Source organism: Symphalangus syndactylus, chromosome 1 (assembly GCF_028878055.3).
Source record: "Symphalangus syndactylus isolate Jambi chromosome 1, NHGRI_mSymSyn1-v2.1_pri, whole genome shotgun sequence".
Taxonomy (NCBI): domain Eukaryota; kingdom Metazoa; phylum Chordata; class Mammalia; order Primates; family Hylobatidae; genus Symphalangus; species Symphalangus syndactylus.
This window is the reverse complement of record NC_072423.2, coordinates 116,217,852-116,237,774: the sequence shown is the minus strand read 5'-3', so window position 1 is coordinate 116,237,774 and position 19,923 is coordinate 116,217,852. Positions and strand designations below refer to the sequence as shown.

The 19,923-nt window shown below is 41.0% G+C and overlaps 1 protein-coding gene and 1 pseudogene across 3 annotated transcripts; one reads left to right on the top strand and one right to left on the bottom strand.

Annotated features, from left to right (window-relative positions):
* Positions 1-4,187: 4,187 nt before the first annotated feature.
* Positions 4,188-6,131, bottom strand: LOC129489011 (suppressor of cytokine signaling 5-like; annotated as a pseudogene).
* Positions 6,132-7,886: 1,755 nt separating this feature from the next.
* On the top strand, positions 7,887-19,700 carry ZNF502 (zinc finger protein 502). Of its 3 annotated transcripts, none has more exons than XM_055280685.2 (3): positions 7,887-8,248; positions 15,757-15,870; positions 16,427-19,700. In XM_055280685.2, the coding sequence occupies exons 2-3, from the start codon at positions 15,816-15,818 to the stop codon at positions 18,004-18,006; spliced, it is 1,635 nt and encodes a 544-aa protein (XP_055136660.2). In that variant the 5' UTR covers positions 7,887-8,248; positions 15,757-15,815; the 3' UTR covers positions 18,007-19,700. The 3 variants fall into 3 exon arrangements, with proteins under 3 accessions (XP_055136660.2, XP_055136669.2, XP_055136650.2); XM_055280694.2 differs by having other exon boundaries at positions 7,901-7,981; XM_055280675.2 differs by lacking the exon at positions 7,887-8,248 and having other exon boundaries at positions 13,088-15,870.
* The last annotated feature ends 223 nt before the right edge of the window (positions 19,701-19,923 follow it).

Sequence of the window (19,923 nt, the reverse complement as noted above, 5' to 3'; positions counted from 1 at the left end):
TGCACTCTAGCCTGGGCAATAAGAGCGAAACTCTGTCTTAAAAAAAAAAAAAGAAGATAACATTGGAAAAACCCTTCTAGACATTGGCTTAGGCAAAGACTTCATAACCAAGAACGCAAAAGCAAACACAACAAACAAAAACAAAGATAAATAGATAGGACTTAATTACACTAAAAGCTTCTGCACAGCAAAAGAACTCACCAACAGAGTAAACAGACAACCCACAGAGTGGGAGAAAATCATTGCAATCTCATCTGACAAAGGACTAATATCCAGAATCTACAAGGAACTCAAACAAATTAGCAAGAACAAAACAAACAATCCCATCCAAAAGTGAGCTAAGGACATGAATACATCATTATCAAAAGAAGATATACAAATACCCAACAAACATATGGATAAATGCTCAACATCATTAATTATCAGGGAAATGCAAATCAAAACCACAATGCAATACCACCTTACTCCTGAAAGAATGGTCATAATAAATAATACATGTTGGTGTGGATGTGTTGAAAGAGAACACTTTTACATTGTTAGTGGGGATGTAAACTCGTACAACCACTATAGAAAACAGTGTGGAGATTTCTTAAAGAACTAAAAGTAAATCTACCATTTCATCCAGGAATCCCACCTGGCCAACATGGTGATACTCCGTCTTTCCTAAAAATACCAGAATTAGGCAGGTGTGGTGATGTGCCCCTGTAATCCCCACTAATCAGGAGGCTGAGGCAGGAGAATCACTTGAACCTGGGAGGCAGACATTGCAAGGAGCCAAGATCACAACAGTAGACTCCAGCCTGGATGACAGAGCCAGAGTCCATCTCAGAAAACAAAAAATAGAGAGAAAAAAGAAAGAAAGAAAAGAAAAGAAGAGAAATTCACTCATATGGATTTTGTATTTCCTATAATCTGGTTGGATTGGAAAGACGAACTATCAGCAGTTTTAGCTCTCCTAAAGTCACAACTTTCATGTCTGTAGAATGTCCCTTTTTATATATTCCCTTTGGAGAGGTGATCAGGTGGGAAAGCATTACCTGTGTGTAACAAAAACCAACTTGGTGGATAGTCCAAAGGTTATTTTTTATTATTTAGCAATGTTCCCAGGGGAGGCAGTTAAGGGCTGCTATAGCAGCTCCAGAACCAGGCTCATTTTTTCCTCAAGTCCTTTCACCTTATAATATGGTTAGTATTTTCATGCGTGACACTGCTTGATTATAAGATGGCTGCTGCATCAGCAGTCTCATAAGTGTGTTCCAGAAAGGGAGAAGGAGGAAGTGCAAAGGACAAAAAACATTTTCCAATTAAGTCTGTTCTTTCTAATTAGGAAAAAAGCAACTTTCCTGGAGGGCCCATCTATAAGCTATAAGCTCTCCATTTATATTTTCTTTCTTTCTTTCTTTCTTTCTTTCTTTCTTTCTTTCTTTCTTTCTTTCTTTCCTTCTTTCTTTCTTTCTTTCCTTCTTTCTTTCTTTCTTTCTTTCTTTCTTTCTTTCTTTCTTTCTTTCTTTCCTTCTTTCTTTTTCTTTTTCTACCTTCCTTCCTTCCTTCTTTCTTTCTCTTTCTTTCTTTCTTTCCTTCTTTCTTTTTTCTTTTTCTTTTCTTTTTTTTTTTTTTTTGAGACGGAATCTTGCTCTGTTACCCAGCCTGGAGTGCAGTGGCGCATTCTCTGCTCACTACAACCTCTGCCTCCCAGGTTCAAGTGATTCTCCTGCCTCAGCCTCCCGAGTAACTGGGACGACAGTTAGCCCAGCTAATTTTTATACTTTTAGTGAAGATGGGGTTTTGCCACGTCGGTCTGGCTGGTCTCGAACTCCTGACCTCAGGTGATCTGCCTGCCTCGGCCTCCCAAAGTGCTGGGATTACAGGCATAAGCCACCATGCCTGGCCCTCCATTTATATGTTCTAGGCTAGAGATGTATCACATGGCCAGCTTTAGCTGAGAAAGAACTTGAGAAATCTGCGCACAGTGCCACTCTGAACAAAATTCAGTTTGGCTAGTAAGGAGGATGAGGAGAACAGATATTTTATGGGCAACTTGCAGTACTTGCTATGATATCCTTGTTAAACTGGTGGCCAGTGGATCTAAAATTCATGGATATAGTTCTGACTCGCTTACAGATGGTGTGGGGAAAAAGGAGAAAATTTAGACAAGGACAACTGAAATGATGAAAAGGAAAGAGGATTTTCTGCTGTAGCCTTCAAGGGACACTGGGCTTGGAATTCAAAGTTCTAGTTTTCTGACCTGATTCTGTAATGTACAAACTGTGTGACACTGGTTGAGTTAACTTCTATAAGCCTGTTACCTTTGTCTGTAAGATGGTGATGGAATGTTAGAAAGGGAGAAATGGATATTGGATAAGCAAATGCAAACTTACTAATAGTTACATCTTGCATAGAAAAACAGCAAACCTCCCTATGGCATATTCTTCATATAATCTCTTTTTTTTTTTACACCAAACATACTTTATTAGCACAAAAAAGCAGTCATAACAAGGCACAGCAAGCAGAAACATACATTAGCAGTCAAAGGGTTAGTGTTGCATACAAATATAGCTTTTCTTTTTTGCAGCCTTGGCGATAGCCATAAGGATGTAAAATAACATTCTGTAGCAGCAGGTAAGGAAACTATGAAGCACTCACCAGTGGTACAGACCACATTAACAAAAAGGCACAAGAATGGATTCGGCTACTTTAGTGCAAAATGTCTAGGACAGAACTGCAAATTCAGTTCAGTTATTAAGAAGCAAACACTAGAACTTGATATAACTTCCAAAAGAGCTCACTCACATAGTAGCACATATTATTCTAAGTAACAAAAACGTGCTAAGTTATTTACAGATACAATGGCTGTACGGTACCTTTTAAATCTGCAATTTAGGTTTCTGATTTTCCATAAAGAATTAACTGCACTGGGCCGGGCGCAGTGGCTCACGCCTGTAATCCCGACACTTTGGGAGGCCGAGGCGGGTGGATCACGAGGTCAGGAAATCGAGACCATACTGGCTAACACGATGAAACCCCGTCTCTACTAAAAATACAAAAAATTAGCTGGGCGCGGTGGCGGGCGCCTGTAGTCGCAGCTACTCAGGAGGCTGAGGCAGAATGATGTGAACCTGGGAGGCGGAGCTTGCAGTGAGCCGAGATCGCGCCACTGCACTCCAGCCTGGGCGACAGAGAGAGACTCAGTCTCAGAAAAAAAAAAGAATTAACTGCACTGAAATTCTATAAATTATATTTAAGCAATTCAGCTACGAGAGTTTACAAAAAAGAGATAAATACTGCCATCCAAATTATTAATTACAGTTCAACAATAACCTCAACATCAGCAACCATTGTAGTTACTATTATCTGATTTATTTGGGCATCTTCTAGTCTCATGTACTTCATAGTTCACAAAATCATCCTGGAAATAGGAAAGATCCAACTTTTATGAAACAATTAGACTGCACATCAACTGAAAAAAAATCACACGCAAGACTACATTGCAGCAGGTATTTCAAATGCCTATTTTAAATTAAAGCACTCATTAAAAAAAAATCTAAGGCCTTTCAATAAAATTCTACTACTAGCTTTGTAAGTCTGAAATTTTAAGAATGATTATTTAGAAAATCTGGTTTACTTAACAGTACCTTTTGCAGAAGAGAAAAGGCATCTGATTATAAACTACATCAACACTTAAGTGAACTGCACTATGCCCTTGTGGCCAGAAAATTGCATTTTTTTCTAAAATGAAGGCAGTCTTTTATTTATTTATTTTTTTGACTTCCAAAGCTTGATTTATAGTAAATACAAACATCATTACGTTTGGAAGATTATAGAAAAACTCTTAGAAAAAATAATTCCAAAATTAGTCACACTGTTGAAATACTCATCCAATATTAATAATTTGTTCTTCAGTAAGAAATAGAATTCTTCATAACAAATGCCCCAGTGTTGCCTCACTCAAATACTACAGCCATTAAAAACCAAATTGTTGGTGAAATCCGCAAAATGTGTTTGTAGTCTTACTGAACACCTGTAGCTTTATCCTCTGTTGTTCCAATAGGCACCATGTTTATCTGAATAAAGAACAGCAGGTCGCATCTGACAGATACTAACACTAAACTTACATACTGTATGAAAAAGCCTAACACTGCTACGTGTGTTTGCTGTAGGTGTACTGTCTGATGCACATGAAAGCGGACCTAGTTAACACCCTTTGGGGACAGGACTGGTTCTCGTTCTAACCAGTGAACTCTAACTTTGTGTTTATAATGATACTTTTTTTAAATTTTTTTGAGACGGAGTCTCACTCTGTCGCCCAGGCTGGAGTGCAGTGGCGCGATCTTGGCTCACTACAAGCTCTGCCTCCTGGGTTCACACCATTCTCCTGCTTCAGCCTCCCAAGTAGCTGGGACTACAGGCCCCCGCCACCACGCCTGGCTAAATTTTTTTTTTTTTTTTTATTTTTAGTAGGGTTTCACTGTGTTAGCCAGGACGGTCTCGATCTCCTTCCCTCATGATCCGCCCGCCTCGGCCTCCAAAAGTGCTGGGATTACAGGCGTGAGCCACCATGCCCGGTTTATAATGATACTTTTTTAAAAAAGTCTTGTAACATTGAGGGTAGAGGGAACCCATCAATTCCATCATATGTAGTGCATCTGCAGATTACTGCGCGACAGATATACCGCAGGCTAAAAGGAAAAGTCCTATTTAGTGATATAGCAAGCGATGGTTCAAAAAAACATGCACTAACTGAGATCTTTATAATGTTCTAAAAGTCCAGTTACAGTGGAGGAATGAAATACACACGGGTTATGGCATCGAAACTAAAGTTGTGATTCCACTGCTCAACTCGGGCATGCAGGGATCTATTGTAGAGGTGGAAACTCAGAGAGTTTCCCGTAGTCCTCTTGCGCAGAGTCCCTGAGCAAAAACCTGCCTTCAGGTTTCCCTTCAAGAAGGGCTTCTGCTCCATAACGGTCCACCACTCCCCAGTAACAGGGATTCCCTGTAATTTGAAGTAAATCAGGCACGAGACCTATATGTAATCAATCTGTGTGTGGACTTTCCAAGCTCCTTGCCTGCTAACATGGGTATGGCTGTCTCCAGATATCTGACGCTGCTTCTGCCTCCGTGACTGCAAACACAGGGTGGTTGTATCCTCTTCCGAGTCGCAATTAACTTGTGGAATTGCAGAACTATCCCCACTTATTTCAGTCATTCCGGGAGCTAACTTTGCTCCCAGTTTATATAATGGATTAACCTGTGCAGTAGCTTCAAATGTATGTACTTGTGCACTGGGAGGGGGATCAACCCCTTCTTCAGTGCTAAGCCGTCTTGTCTCTCTAAGCCTATCTTCTTCGTCTTCTGTAGAAACCAAAGATGGATCAAATGTATCAAAAAATGTTGAATGTGGGCTCACAGGAGCTGTATGCTATTTAATCAAATGCCATTTTTAGGCTAAATCTGAGCCAGCAGGAAAAGGGCATTTCTCAAGCATTAATTCAGAAAGATGGATTTTTCTTTTATTGGAAGAGAGAGGCTTTGACTGCTTGCTGTAAGTTCTCATGGGAAAACACTAGCCCACAGTATCCTGCAACCTCTTTCTCAGACAGCGACTTCCTACAGTTCTGCTGGACACACTGTCCATATCGTGTACAGAACTTACACCATAGCGCCTCTCTCTCCTTTGAAGTCCACTTCGAGTTCTACCAAACTTTTGATCAGTATCCAATGAACTCTAGGTCTTAGTAGAACAGGAATGTTTTTTCCTCGCACCCCATGGAGCATGTCGAGAGTAGGAATCTCTTCGTGCAAGTCTTGTTCCTGGGGTAACACAAGAATCATTATCCTTTTCGATGCTTATTTCAACAATTTGAGGAATTTCGGTGGCACAATTTTGATTTCTCTTTGAAGAATTATTTGAAGGGCTTAATCCCAGTTGTAAGGCAACATCTTCTCTTAAGGGACTGCTTTGTTGCTGAGGAGTTGAGTCTCCTTTGCTGATGTTTTTCTCTTTGACAGACAGACATTTGTCGGAGTTCATGTTAACATTTTCACTACAGCTTCCTCCCTCATGACCGAAGAGATTCTGACACCTGTATTTGAAGTTATTCCACATTTTTCCCACTTTATCCATTGATTATAAAATCATCGGGGGCGCACGGGGCGGCCTCATCCAGGACACCTAAGGCCAGGCAGGAGGGGCCTGGACGGCACAGTCACCGACAGGGCGAGTCCACCCACCCTCTGGTGTGTCCCGTCCCCTCCGACTGCCCAGTGAGCGCAGCCTCGCTTCCTATGGACGGAGCCTGGGGACCCCAGCTCCACCGGATGCCCGCACCAGGCCCCTACCACCTTCCCTGCTGCCTCCCCTTCTGCACCCGTTTCCCCTCCCCTCTCCTCTTAACCCGCCGCCCCCCCCCACCCAGAATGGAAAATACCTTCATATAATCTATTTTGGGGGGGGGGGGGGGTCAGGTAAATATGATTTAGAAGGAGTTTCTATTTCTCACAGGGAAGCAACATTCATCTCTGGAATGTACACTTTAGGTAATCTGGGGGAAGAAAGACAGTTTTCCAGCAGTTTTAGCTCTCAAACAAGCAATATACATCTATGTGGAGTAACTATTTCCTGTACTTGTTGGAAGTTGATGGTGACCTAGTCATCCATCAAATATTGATTGAATGCCTAGTATGTCAGCCGTGCTCTAGGTGCTAGGGATATAGTATGAACAAAACAGAAAAGGCCCCTGCCTTCATACAGCTTACATTCTACCAAGGGAGATAACAATTGGATAGAGTGAGCCAAAGAAATGGGAATATGCCAGCTAGGTGGTACATCCTTTCAGATGTGCAGAGAGCTTGCTTTCAGGATTTAATCTATGGCATCCTCATTTTTCAATTTATCAAAAATGCAAATAATCTAAATTTCACCTGTTTCTGATTAATGAATTCAACAAGTATTTATTGAATGCCTTCTCTACCAATCATTGTGCTAAACATTGAGATATAATGATAAATAATAGCTCCATATAGCTGAGTAGAGTTGTATAAAAATGAACTGATTGGGTCTTTCACAGTTGTCCTTGGGTGGGATGCTACTTGTGTGTATCTTCCTAACAATACCTACGAAAGAAGTACAAGTGTATGCATTTAGGGGGCACTGAATAGAAGGTTAGCTAGAGCTAGAATAACTAATAGTGATATGCGAGTGTAAAGACCCATAAGGGCAACAGTCTAGGTGGTCAAGTGAGAATTGGCACTGGGATTTGAAGAACCAAGATAAATTAGATAGCTGAGGTTAGGGAGAGCAAGTAGAAGGAAGGGAGAGTATTCCAAAGGGAAAATCCTGGGAAAAAGATCTAGAGTCAGGAACAGGCAAGGGATTTCAGGGGGCCAATGGGAATTCAGTAACTTTAGAGCAGAATGTATATGATAGCCAAATAAGAGATGTTGATATTGAGGTCAGTTTGTGTGGGCCTAGATTGGGAGTTTGTCCTTTATTCTAACATAACAGGGGATCACTCAAGGTTCTTAATAGAGACTATTTTAAGCAGATAGAATATACTAGTTTCTTGTTGAGATGGCCCATTCCGGCTCCTACCCAGCATCCTTTCCATCCCCAACGTCTCCCTCTACAGTTTTCCTGAGGGTTGAGGTAGCCACTGTGTTTCAGGCCAAGATAGTTGCTAATGGGATATCAGGAACGCGACTGGGCTTAATGGGAAACAAGGCTGGAGTTACAGGCTGGGCTTGGCGGGAAACAAAGCTGGAGTTACAGGCTGGGCTTGGAGGGAACGCCTTCTTCTAGGGTCCCATAGAGATGTTCCTCCTGCTTCCTAGAGAATCAGAGAAAGGATGCGCGAGTCCGCTGCTGACGCACTACCGGCCGCGCCACCACTCTTCCGGTTTCAGAAGTTAAGGCCGGTGTGCTGGCTCCGGTCCACCTCTGGGAGCGCCTGCGCCGCTCCGCGGAGAGTCCCTGGATCTCACAGTGAGCGAGTTGGGACCCAGGGAAGGGAAAAGAGCGGACCCCGGCGAGCCACGGCTGGGGCGACGGGCTGGAGGGTCATCTGGGAAGTCAGCCCCGGCCTCGGTCCTCCCCAAGTTGCTGCCTACGCGTGCTGCCCGGACCTAGGGCACTCCTAGCGGCTCGGCCCGCCCAGCCTGCAGCCTCAGCACTGCAGACCCCAAGGCCCAGCACGGTGCCCGGCACAGAGGAGATGCCTAGGAAAATGGCGGAGTGAATGAATGACATTGAGTGAGTGAATGATGGATAGACGATCAAGACAGACCTAGGACCCATGTCAGGAAACGAGGTCCTGGGAATCAGAATTCTCGATTCCGATACCAGTTTCTTCCCCTGGCTGATCCTGTAGCTCCGAAACTTGTTCAGAACCTGTTTTTATAGGAGACGGCAAATAGTGTAAAGCGCACTCGTTGGGAGTCTTGAGACCTGAGTTACAATTCTGGAGGGTACAGAAATCTCTAAAGCACTGTCTAAAAGTCTGTTCCTTGCTTCTTCAGAAAGCTCAGTTGACAGCTTGTATGTGATAGCATGTATGCAAACCTTAATGCCTCCCAATGAAGGGTTACTATCCATTACATGCCAAACATTACCCCGAATTTAGTGGCTAGGCTACAAAAGAGTGACGTCGGAGACTGCCGAATGTAAAGATGCTTCCAGTCTTATGTAGGACGATAAGTGCATAAGCAGATTTTGGTGGTAATATTTTAAATATTTAGCACTTACTGTATACCAGGCACTATTTGAAGCATTTGTACTAATTGATTTAATCTTCACAACAGCGTATTGTGTGTAGGGTTTTGTTTTTTGGTTTTTTTTTTTTTTTTTTGAGAGGGGGTTTCACTCTTGTTGCCCAGGCTGGAGTGCAACGGCGTGATCTCGGCTCACCACAACCTCTGCCTCCTGGGTTCAAGCGATTCTCCTGCCTCAGCCTCCTGAGTAGCTGGGATTCCAGGCATGCGCCACCACACCTGGCTAATTTTGTATTTTTAGTAGAGACGGGGTTTCACCGTGTTGGTCAGGCTGGTCGCGAACTCCCAACCTCAGGTGATCCGCCCGCCTTGGCCTCCCAAAGTGCTGGGATTATAGGTGTGAAACACCGTGCCAGGCCTATGTGTAGTTTTTAAGTGAGGGAACTGAGATACAGAGAGAATAGAAAACTTGTGCCAGATCACATTGCTAAGTGACCCAAGGCTGCATAAGAGATAAAGTGTACTGCCACAGCTTGGGTGAGTGCACTGTTTGGTGCCAAAATGCAGACCAAGAAGGGCTGCAGAGAGGAGTACATTTCAATGTGGTCTCATTGGAGGGATTGTTAAAAATTCTTGAAAAACTTCATCTAGCTTGCCTAGATTCCTTTAGCTAATTATCGAGGGGTAAGGAGGTGGCATCTGGGAAAAAGCTTACAAGGTAGAGGGAGGAAGCCAGCTCTCTAGTAGGTTAGCAGGATAGGGCTATTAAGAGCCTGTTTCCTTTTACCTTTCGTAATACTCAGCTTTCCCCAGATCTGCAGAGGCATCTTTTTAGCGTCTTAAAATCACTAACAGCCAGATTATTCCACAATAGGCATTTGTAGAAGCACCTGTATATTATTTTCTGGGCAACTTATAGACCTAGGAGTCAGCAAATACGGACCAAATTTGGTCTGCCACTTTTTTTGGTAAAACTGTTTTATTAAAACACAGGCAAGCTCATTCAGTACATATTGTCTATTTCTGTTTTCAGACTACAAAGGCAAAATTGAATAGTTGAGACAGAGACTATATTTCCCATTTAACCCATTAAACCTAAAAAAATTTGCTTTCTGGCCTGTTACAGAAAATGTTTGCTGACCCTTGACATTGACAAGCTGCTGACAGCTCAGATGACCCATGATTGGAAGGATGTGGTCATCACCAAGATGTCTTTCCTTCTCCATAGGTTTTAGTATCAACCATAATAGCATCTAACCCCTGTTGAGTGCCTGCCATCGAGTAGATATCTTTTTGAATGCTTTATGTGAATTAACTCATCAAGGATTCACGGATTATCAGAGCTGGAATGACCCATAAATATTGTCTAATTTGTCACCCTTTTCAGATAAATAGCCTGTCATGTAGGCCCTACTCACATGCGCTATTGGCACAGCAAACTTTCCTGACTCCCAGTCCAGTCTACTATCATCTTGTGAATGGGAGGCCAATACCATAGCCATTGGATCTGGCATTTTGTTTTTGTTTTTATTTCTGGATTTTTAAAAAGTAACTTTTTCTAACTATAAAAGTAATATATGTTTATTGAAGGAAAAGTAAAAATATATAGAAGAGTATAAAGGACAAACTAAAGTGACCCATTAACTGATCTAGAGATAAGTGTGTTAATATTTTGGCGGGTTTTCTTTATGTCTTTTTTAAATGTGTGTGTTTTATCTGTTTATTAACAATAGTTTCTGTTTATTGAGTGCTTACTTAATCCCAGTTTATGTGTGCATATTTCTTGTTTTTGTTTTAGTGTTTTGTATCTTCCTGTTTTAACATATTATATTTTCTCATGAATATTCTTTGAAATTATGATTTTTGATACTTTCATAATCTATCTTTGCTAGTCTATCAATGTTTATTTGCCCGTTTATTTAACAATTGTAGTAATAGTGTGATCTTTGTACATAAATCTCTGTGCCATCTCTGATTATGCTTTTTCACTTTTTCTTTGATTACAGAAGTTAGTTATTCCTATGGGAAAATTTTCAAACATTACAAAAAGAGAGGCCTTAAGGCAAAAGTTTACCATAATTTTATTCTTCAGAAATGATCACAATAAATAATTTGTTATATATTCTTATAGATTTGTTAGTTTTTTTTTTTAAAGTAGAGCAAAATATAGATAATAGAGGACATTTGGGAAAATTATTCACAATTCATTATTTTACCACAGTGATGATTATTTTTCCTTCTTGATCTTATTCAGATGTATTTTTAATTTTTAATTTTTGAGAGGGGTCTCACTCTGTCACCCAGGTTGGAGTGCAATGGTGCTATCACAGCTCACTGCAACCTCTACCTCCCAGGTTCACGTGATCCTTCCACCTCAGCCTCCTGAGTAGCTGGAACCACAAGCACGACACATGTATATTTTAACAAACATATATTTTACATTATATTAATACTTGAAATTTTACTATACTGGGTTGTTTCAACATGTGGCATAAATATTTTTTCCCAATAAACACATGTTTTCATTTTTAATTATCTTTATGTCTAAATAATTTTCACCAACTAGAAGTACCATAATTTGCTAATCCTCAGTGTCCACCAGTAGAAAAACTTTTATTTCCATGTACATTTCAGGGGATATTTTTACAAGTAACAGAAAAATTCTGTTTTTCTTCTCTCTGGAAAGTTACTTCTTTCTGAGAAAATTCTGTTAATAGAATTACTAGGTCAAAGAATATAGTCTTTTTTTTTGAGATGGAGTTTCACTCTTGTCACCCAAGCTAGAGTGCAGTGGCGTGATCTCGGCTCACTGTAGCCTCTGTCCCCCGGGTTCAAGCAATTCTCCTGCCTCAGCCTCCTGAGTAGCTGAGATTACAGGTGACTGCCACTGTGTCTGGCTAATTTTTTTGTATTTTTTAGTAGAGACGTGGTTTCACCATGTTGGGCAGGCTGGTCTCGAACTCCTGGCCTCAGGTGATCCACCAACCTTGGTGGGTGGATCCTCCCAAAGTGCTGGGATTACAGGTGTAAGCCGCTGCGCCTAGCTGAATATAGTCATTTTTTATGGCATACTGATGACTCTGAGGTACACTACAAGTCGTGTATATACAAAATGAGCATTCTGTTCTGAATTCTTGTATCCACAAAATGTTGATCACAGCATCCTAACTATAACTGAAGCTACAACTTTCACACCTGATGTATGTTGCCAGATTAGCTCCAGAAAGATGGTACCAACTTACATTCACACTGGTGTGTGAGAAACTCCCTGCACCTTTGTGAATCTTGAGTGTAGCATTAAAAATAGATTTTCCAGGCCGGGCGCGGTGGCTCACGCTTGTAATCCCAGCACTTTGGGAGGCCAAGGCGGGCGGATCACGAGGTCAGGAGATCGAGACCACGGTGAAACCCCGTCTCTACTAAAAAAGACAAAAAATTAGCCGGGCGTGGTGGCGGGCGCCTGTAGTCCCAGCTACTCGGAGAGGCTGAGGCAGGAGAATGGCGTGAACCCGGGAGGCGGAGCTTGCAGTGAGCCGAGATTGCGCCACTGCACTCCAGCCTGGGCGACAGAGCGAGACTCCGTCTCAAAAAAAAAAAAAAAAAAAAAAAAAATAGATTTTCCAGTTTGATATAAAAATTGATTCTTCATTCTTTCAGTTTCCATTTCCTTGTTTACCATAAAGATGGAACACTGTTTTGATATGTTTATTGGCCTTTTGTAATTCTTGGTGTATTTTTTGTATTTTCCATTTTTCTCTCAGTTCATCTTTTTTTCTTACTCATTTGTAAGAAGTCTTTATTAGGTCTGTCTATCCCTTGATATATAACTGAAAAATACTTTTTTAAAGCTTGTCTTCATTTTCTTTGTATTTTGGATATACAGAGTATTGTTTTTATGTGGTCAGATTTATCAATTTTTGTCCTATCCATTTTGCATCATGCTTGAAAGTGCTAACCCTAGAACGAATTATTGGTCATATTTTATTTTGTGGTTTTATTTTTTATATTTAACCCTTTAATTGGTTTGGGTTTATTTTGGTGTGTGGCGCGATATAGTAATCGCACTTTTTTTTCCAGGTAGTTAGCAATGGTGCCAACTTGATTTATGAATTATCTTTTTGTGATTAGAAATGCTGCTTTTATCATATATTAAATTATTTTTATTTACATCTCTTAGAGGATTAGAGATATTTTATTTAATTATTTTTGAGACGGGATCTTGTTTTGTTGCCCAGGCTGGAGTGAAGTGATGCAATCTTTTTTTTTTTTTTGAGACAGAGTTTTGCTCTTGTCGCCCAGGCTGGAGTGCAATGACACAATCCATCCTCACCACAACCTCCACCTCCCAGGTACAAGGGATTCTTCCGCCTCAGCCTCCCGAGTAGCTGGGATTACAGGCATGTGCCACCATGCCTGGCTAATTTTGTATTTTTAGTAGAGACAGGGTTTCTCCATGTTGGTCAGGCTGGTCTCGAACTTCTGACTTCAGGTAATCCACCTGCCTCAGCCTCCCAAAGTGCTGGGATTACAGGTGTGAGCCACCACACCTGGCCAAGGCAATCGTATTAATAGCTCACTGCAGCCTCAAACTCCTGGGCTCAAGTGATCCTACCGCCTTAGTAGCTATGACTGTAGGTACACACCACTACACCCTACTAATTTTTGTGTTTTTTGTAGAGATGAAGTTTTCTATGTTGCCTAGGCTGGTCTCAAACTTCTGGCCTAAAGTGATCTTCCCACCTTGGCCTCCTAAAGTGCTAGGATTACAAGTGTGAGCTACCTCACCTTGCTGGGATTGGAGATCTTTTAAGTGTTTAGACTCACTGTTGGACTTTTCCTAGCCACATTGCTTTAAAGATTTTATCTGTTACTCCTGTGATTTCAAGTACTTTTTTTATGTCTAAAACTCTTCAGGCCACACCTCTCTCCTCTCTTTCAGCTATGTATGCCCTGTTCTACTTTCTGTTTAGATATTTGAGACTAAAGATAACTTACTCCTTTCCAGACCAGTGTAACCACTGTCACTAAAGGTCACTGTCGTCACCCAAAACTGGCTAATTATCCTTGATATCTCCCTCTCTCACCCCTCCCACCAATATTCATTCATTCTGGTTGATCCTTTCTCTTAATTCAGTCCCCATACTGGACTACTGAAATAGCCTCACAAGGGATCTTCAAGCCTTCACCTTGCCCTCCCACTCCCCACCACTATGCATATTATCTGTTGCTGTAGACAGAGGAATGTGTTTCCTTAAAACAGTGGATCTAACCATGTCATGTATTCTATCAAACTTTTTCAAATCCTTATTATGGCTTTCTCTTCACTTTAGGATAAAGTCATTAAAATGTTTTTTAGGGTTCTGTTTGAACTGGCTTGCCTCAGGCTTTATGTCTCATTTCTGGTGTTTAATACTTGGGCATTACTATGTCTCCTTTATTCCTCCAAAGTACTGAGCTTGATTCCTTTTGTATGTTCATTTTGTCTCTCTTTTCCCTTTCACACGTCTAAAGGGGACCCAGACTATATTAGGTCCCCTCTGCTTTACATTCTGTAGCACCCCATACTTGCAGTTTTGTAACTCCCATATTTGAAATGATTCATTTAATGTCTTTGTCCAGCTATGACACAAGTTGGAGCCAGATAGGGGGTCTGGCTTCTTTTTCCAGCGTCTAGCACTGATTAGTCACCCAAATGCCACTCTGCTTGCATGAGTCTCTGAGTCTCTGTAGGATTGTATAGTAGCTTACTGGTCCCTTTATGTTCTTCCCGTGAATGAGAATCAGGAAAACCAGGTAGGATCATCTTCTTCTCCTTTTTTTTTTTTTTTTTTTTTTTTGAGATGGAGTCTTGCTCTGTCGCCCAGGCTGGAGTGCGATGGCGCAATCTCGGCTTACTACAATGTCTGCTTCCTGGGTTCAAGTGATTCTCCCGCTTCATTCTCCTGAGTAGCTGGGATTACAGGCACCTACCATCATGCCCAACTAATTTTTGTATTCTTATAGAGACAGGGTTTTGCCATGTTGGCCAGGCTGGTCTCAAACTCCTGACCTCAGGTGATCCACCTGCCTCGGCCTCCCAAAGTGCTGGGATTACAGGTGTAAGCCACTGCTCCCGGCCAAGGATCTTCTTAAACCTTTAAAACTCAATGCAGAGAAGCACAGACTTCACTGAGAAGTCCACAAGACCAAGCTTTTTATGTACTTGAGCAGACTTATTTTATTCCTTCATGTCTTCCAAGTTCTTGACTCTGGTAAAATCATATCTGGATCTTCCCTTTTTCCTTGAATAATGCTGCCAGTTCTGCTTCTCACTTCAAGGTTAAATGGAGAGAGATTTTTGAATGAACAGTTTTGGTATTGACATTTTTAAAAAGCAGAATTTACAGAAACTGGTATTTTTGCAACTTTTTTGTAAGTCAAAACTTATTTCACAGTTAAATTTATTTCTGTTTCTTTTTAACTGCAGCCTATCCTCTGACACTGAGCTATACCTGAAGAAAAACTGTTTAATTGATATGACATCTTGAAGAAGGGACAATTAGTGTGTCTCTAGTTTGTATCAAGTAGATAGCATTCCCTAACACTATCTCAGCTCTTTGGCATTTGGTAGAAGTGGGTAAATCAGACTTACTGCACAAGCTTTGCTATGAGGACATTTTGCTATACAACTTTTAACTATATTAACTGGCTTTTCATATAGATTATTGTATGATGGCCAGAGTGTACTAATTGATGTGCATATTCCTATTCATTTAATCTTTATCATTATAAAAAGGTAATGAACAACATTCTGATTTACTTATCAAGTGCTTAAATATTTGATAGTATGTTAGTCTGATGTTACCACTTCTTGAACAGCTAACAAATGGGGTGTGAACCTAGGAGGCTACAAGCCAATGCTGATTTTTGTGGATGCTTCCACATTGTTATCCTGAGAGTTATTGTGTGTGTTATTAGATAGTGTCCCTAGGCAACAGATCTTTGTTTTTGTTCTGTTTACTGGGACAGTAATATTCCCTCCCTCCCTGCACATTTTTTCCCCATGAGCAGGGCGCCCAGTTTTCCAGACCTGAAGTGTTTTCCAGTCAAAGCGAAGAGACGATCTGTGGATGCTGAATATGCAAGGAGCTGAAGAGAGAGACATTAGAAGAGAGACTTGTCCAGGTGAGTGTGCAAGGGACAAGCAGTGGGAGAAATAGCCAGCCAACAGGAAGCCTTTGGAAATTTTAGAGGAGAAGCTGGATGAGGCTCAGGAGATAAAATAACTGTCTCTTATAGGGATGTTGGGGACAGGGGTGGGTGAACATATCTGGGGCCAACTTTTCCCCAGTACTAATTTTATCATTCTCATTTCTAGCATTTTCCTGTTTACATTCTCCCACTCTTCACTCTGGTTACAAACCATTCATGTTTCCTGTCTTGCCTAATCTCAGCCTGTGTGTTGGTTGTTGTTTTTCATTTATCTCCATTGTCTCATTCTCTTGTTCCTTGGGTGTCTGTAGCTACTTACTCCCGTGGGAGTTCCTTGTTAATGGTGATAACATTACCCTAATGCGTATCTCTTCCACCAGTTGCAACTCTAACTTACTTGCCACACTTGCTGTTACCGGCCCTTCGTCATAGGCCATTACTGAGGTCTGCCAAAAGTTAAGGTCTTACAGTTTCAGGGGTCTTCACTCTGCCCTGTACAGGAGATATTCATTCTGCTGTTTTCTTTCAGGCTGGGTAAACAAGAACAAGCCTGCTCCAGAGCAGGATGTCTGTAAAATTGACTCATCAGGGATAGCAGGAAAGAGGTTCCAAGAGGATGAATACCAAGATTCTACATTTGAAGAAAAATATGCATGTGAGGGCATGAAGGAAAAGTCTCCTAGGGAGATTGCTGAATCATGCCTTTTCCAGGAAGGCGGTTTTGGGGGAATAACTTTCATCCACAAAGAAGCACACCCTGAAATTATTAGTCAAGGATATAATTTTGAGAAAAGCTTGCTTTTGACCTCAAGCCTTGTTACACGTCTCAGGGTTTCTACAGAAGAGAGTCTGCATCAGTGGGAAACAAGTAATATACAAACCAATGATATTTCAGACCAAAGTAAATGTCCAACTCTCTGCACACAGAAAAAATCTTGGAAGTGTAATGAATGTGGAAAAACCTTTACTCAGAGCTCATCCCTTACCCAACATCAGAGAACTCATACTGGAGAGAGACCCTACGCATGTGAGGAATGTGGGAAAGCCTTTAGTCGTAGTTCATTCCTTGTTCAACATCAAAGAATTCACACTGGATTGAAACCATATGGATGTGAGCAGTGTGGGAAAACATTTCGATGTCGATCGTTTCTTACTCAGCATCAAAGAATTCACACTGGAGAGAAACCTTATAAATGCAATGAATGTGGGAATTCCTTCCGCAATCACTCACATCTCATTGAACACCAGAGAATTCACACTGGAGAGAAACCTTATAAATGTAATAGATGTGGGAAGGCATTCAATCAGAATACACACCTTATTCATCATCAGAGAATTCACACTGGTGAGAAGCCTTACATATGCAGTGAATGTGGCTCTTCTTTTCGAAAACACTCAAATCTTACACAACATCAGAGAATTCACACTGGGGAAAAACCCCATAAATGTGATGAATGTGGGAAAACTTTCCAAACAAAGGCAAACCTCTCTCAGCATCAGAGAATTCATACTGGAGAGAAACCCTACAAATGTAAAGAATGTGGCAAAGCCTTTTGTCAGAGCCCATCTCTTATTAAACACCAGCGAATTCATACTGGAGAAAAACCATATAAGTGTAAGGAATGTGGCAAAGCGTTTACTCAGAGCACCCCACTCACTAAACATCAGAGAATACACACAGGGGAGAGACCCTACAAATGCAGTGAATGTGGTAAAGCCTTCATTCAGAGCATTTGCCTTATTCGGCATCAGAGAAGTCACACTGGAGAAAAACCCTATAAATGCAATGAATGTGGAAAGGGCTTTAATCAGAACACCTGCCTCACTCAGCATATGAGAATTCATACTGGAGAGAAGCCCTATAAATGTAAAGAATGTGGGAAAGCCTTTGCTCATAGCTCATCTCTTACTGAACATCATAGAACTCACACTGGTGAGAAGCTCTATAAATGTAGTGAGTGTGAGAAAACCTTCCGCAAGTATGCACACCTTAGTGAACATTACAGAATTCACACTGGTGAGAAGCCTTATGAGTGCATTGAGTGTGGAAAGTTCTTCAGACATAGTTCAGTCCTTTTCAGACATCAGAAACTTCACAGTGGTGACTAATGCTGCCATTTAGGTTATGACAGTTTCTCTAGTGAGGATGACTACGAATCTGACTGGGAGTAGAGGGGCAGATAGAGTTCCTGGAGGGAAGGATGAAGGAGCTTTGGCTACTGTACTCAGAGGAATGTTTCCAGAAATGGAGGTGGGAGCTTAGGGAATGCAGAGCCTACTTGAGGTGGGCATCTGGGAATACAGGGTAGAAAGAAATTCCTGCTTTTGAGATAAAGCCTACACATTGCCACTGTCTCCCCGTGTGACTCTTACAGCTTGAGGAGGCATTTGTTAAGTTAGCATTTCTGTTCACTTTACTACACCCTGTCCCATCTTCTGACTTGTCACCCATTTTCGTTGGCTGGCAGATTGAGATGTTTGTCTTAAACACTGCCTGTCAATGTGAAGTGGCACAGTTCTGATGTAGTGCTAAGTCTAAGAAGCCTCCAGATTTGAGGTAGCCCTGACCATGCTACCATGGGGGAGGCTCCCAACCTGTGGAAGTCGTCCTGTGAAAAGGAGACAGAAACAAGAGCCAAAAAAAAAAAAAATCCATACCCATTCATTAAAAAAATAAGGAGATATAAAGCAACAACTGGGCTGACCTCTATAGATCTGCCAGTAAAGAAGGTCTTTCTTTCATTATCAGGGTGAAGGTCTTTCCTGATTCTTCCAAGCTTTGAGGTGACTCAGAGCTAAGAATGAAACGGGAGACCAAGTTAGAATTCATGATGTTGGTTTATGGGAAGGCAGTCATACCTGTTCAGAGAACCAGGAAGACTCAATATCTATCTCAGAGGAATAATGGTTACCTAGGAAAGAAATGGTCTGCTAGAGTGATAAGACTCAGAACAGAAGTCTGCATGTGACTGAGCAAGTCACCTACATAACCCTGCCTGTACTAAGGTGTACACCTGTCTATTGGAAGTTTGCCTAGGCTGTTGGTGTATAGAGACCAGAGGGGAGAGACCCACTAGGACTAACAGTGTCCTAACAAAATGATACTTAGTTTGTTGGTCTTTAGGAGAAAGCATTAGTGATGAAAGAAGAAAGAATTTTCAGTTGGTTGGACATTGGGGCCACTTAAAGTATTGACATTTGTCATGGAATGACTTTGGAAAGACTTCTAAAAGAATCTTTTTCAAATCCCTGAAAATCAGGATAGCACATTTTGCTACTGACTGTGACAGTACTTTATTCTTTTGAGAGAAATGACATAGTTTTCCCTTTATTTGCCAAATTCCTTTCATGTTCTTAACTGCTACCCAGAAATTGAGCTCCAGAAGATTGAGGATAGCCTTTGATTTGTATTTAAAATAATTTCTAAGCTGTGAAGCTTATAGCATTTTTAAAGTATGGCTATTAAAAACACTAAATTAAGTTGATTCTGGAATACTTTGTTATTTGGAACTCATCGATTTTTTTTTTTTTTTTTTTTCTAGAGCAGTTGCCTTGTAGGGATAGGTTTGGGCCATGAATTACCATTAATGGGAATATGGTATAAATATATATCTTTTTCACTTTCTATGAAGATTATATTCTTAAAACCTACCACCAGTGAAGTCATAATTGAGAAGATTAATACATTATGGGTAAAAATAATGCTGTAAAAGCTTTCTAAATATGTTTGTGAAAATATTATTTTACCAAAAGCAAAAATGTATTTATACCTCCTAGATAAAAACTGCATAATTACTGGCACATAATACACGTTTGGTAAATATTTATTTCATGAATTATATCAACCATTGCCCAACAGAACCTTTCTTGGAACTTCCCGATGAATAGTTATTTATAGCAATATTCGTACACCATCTTGAGAATTATGAGTGGAGATTAGGGAGAGTTTTCTTAAGAAAGAAACAAGAAAACTTTAAAGATATCTCAGGAGGCTGAGGCACAAGAATCACTTGAACCCAGGAGGTG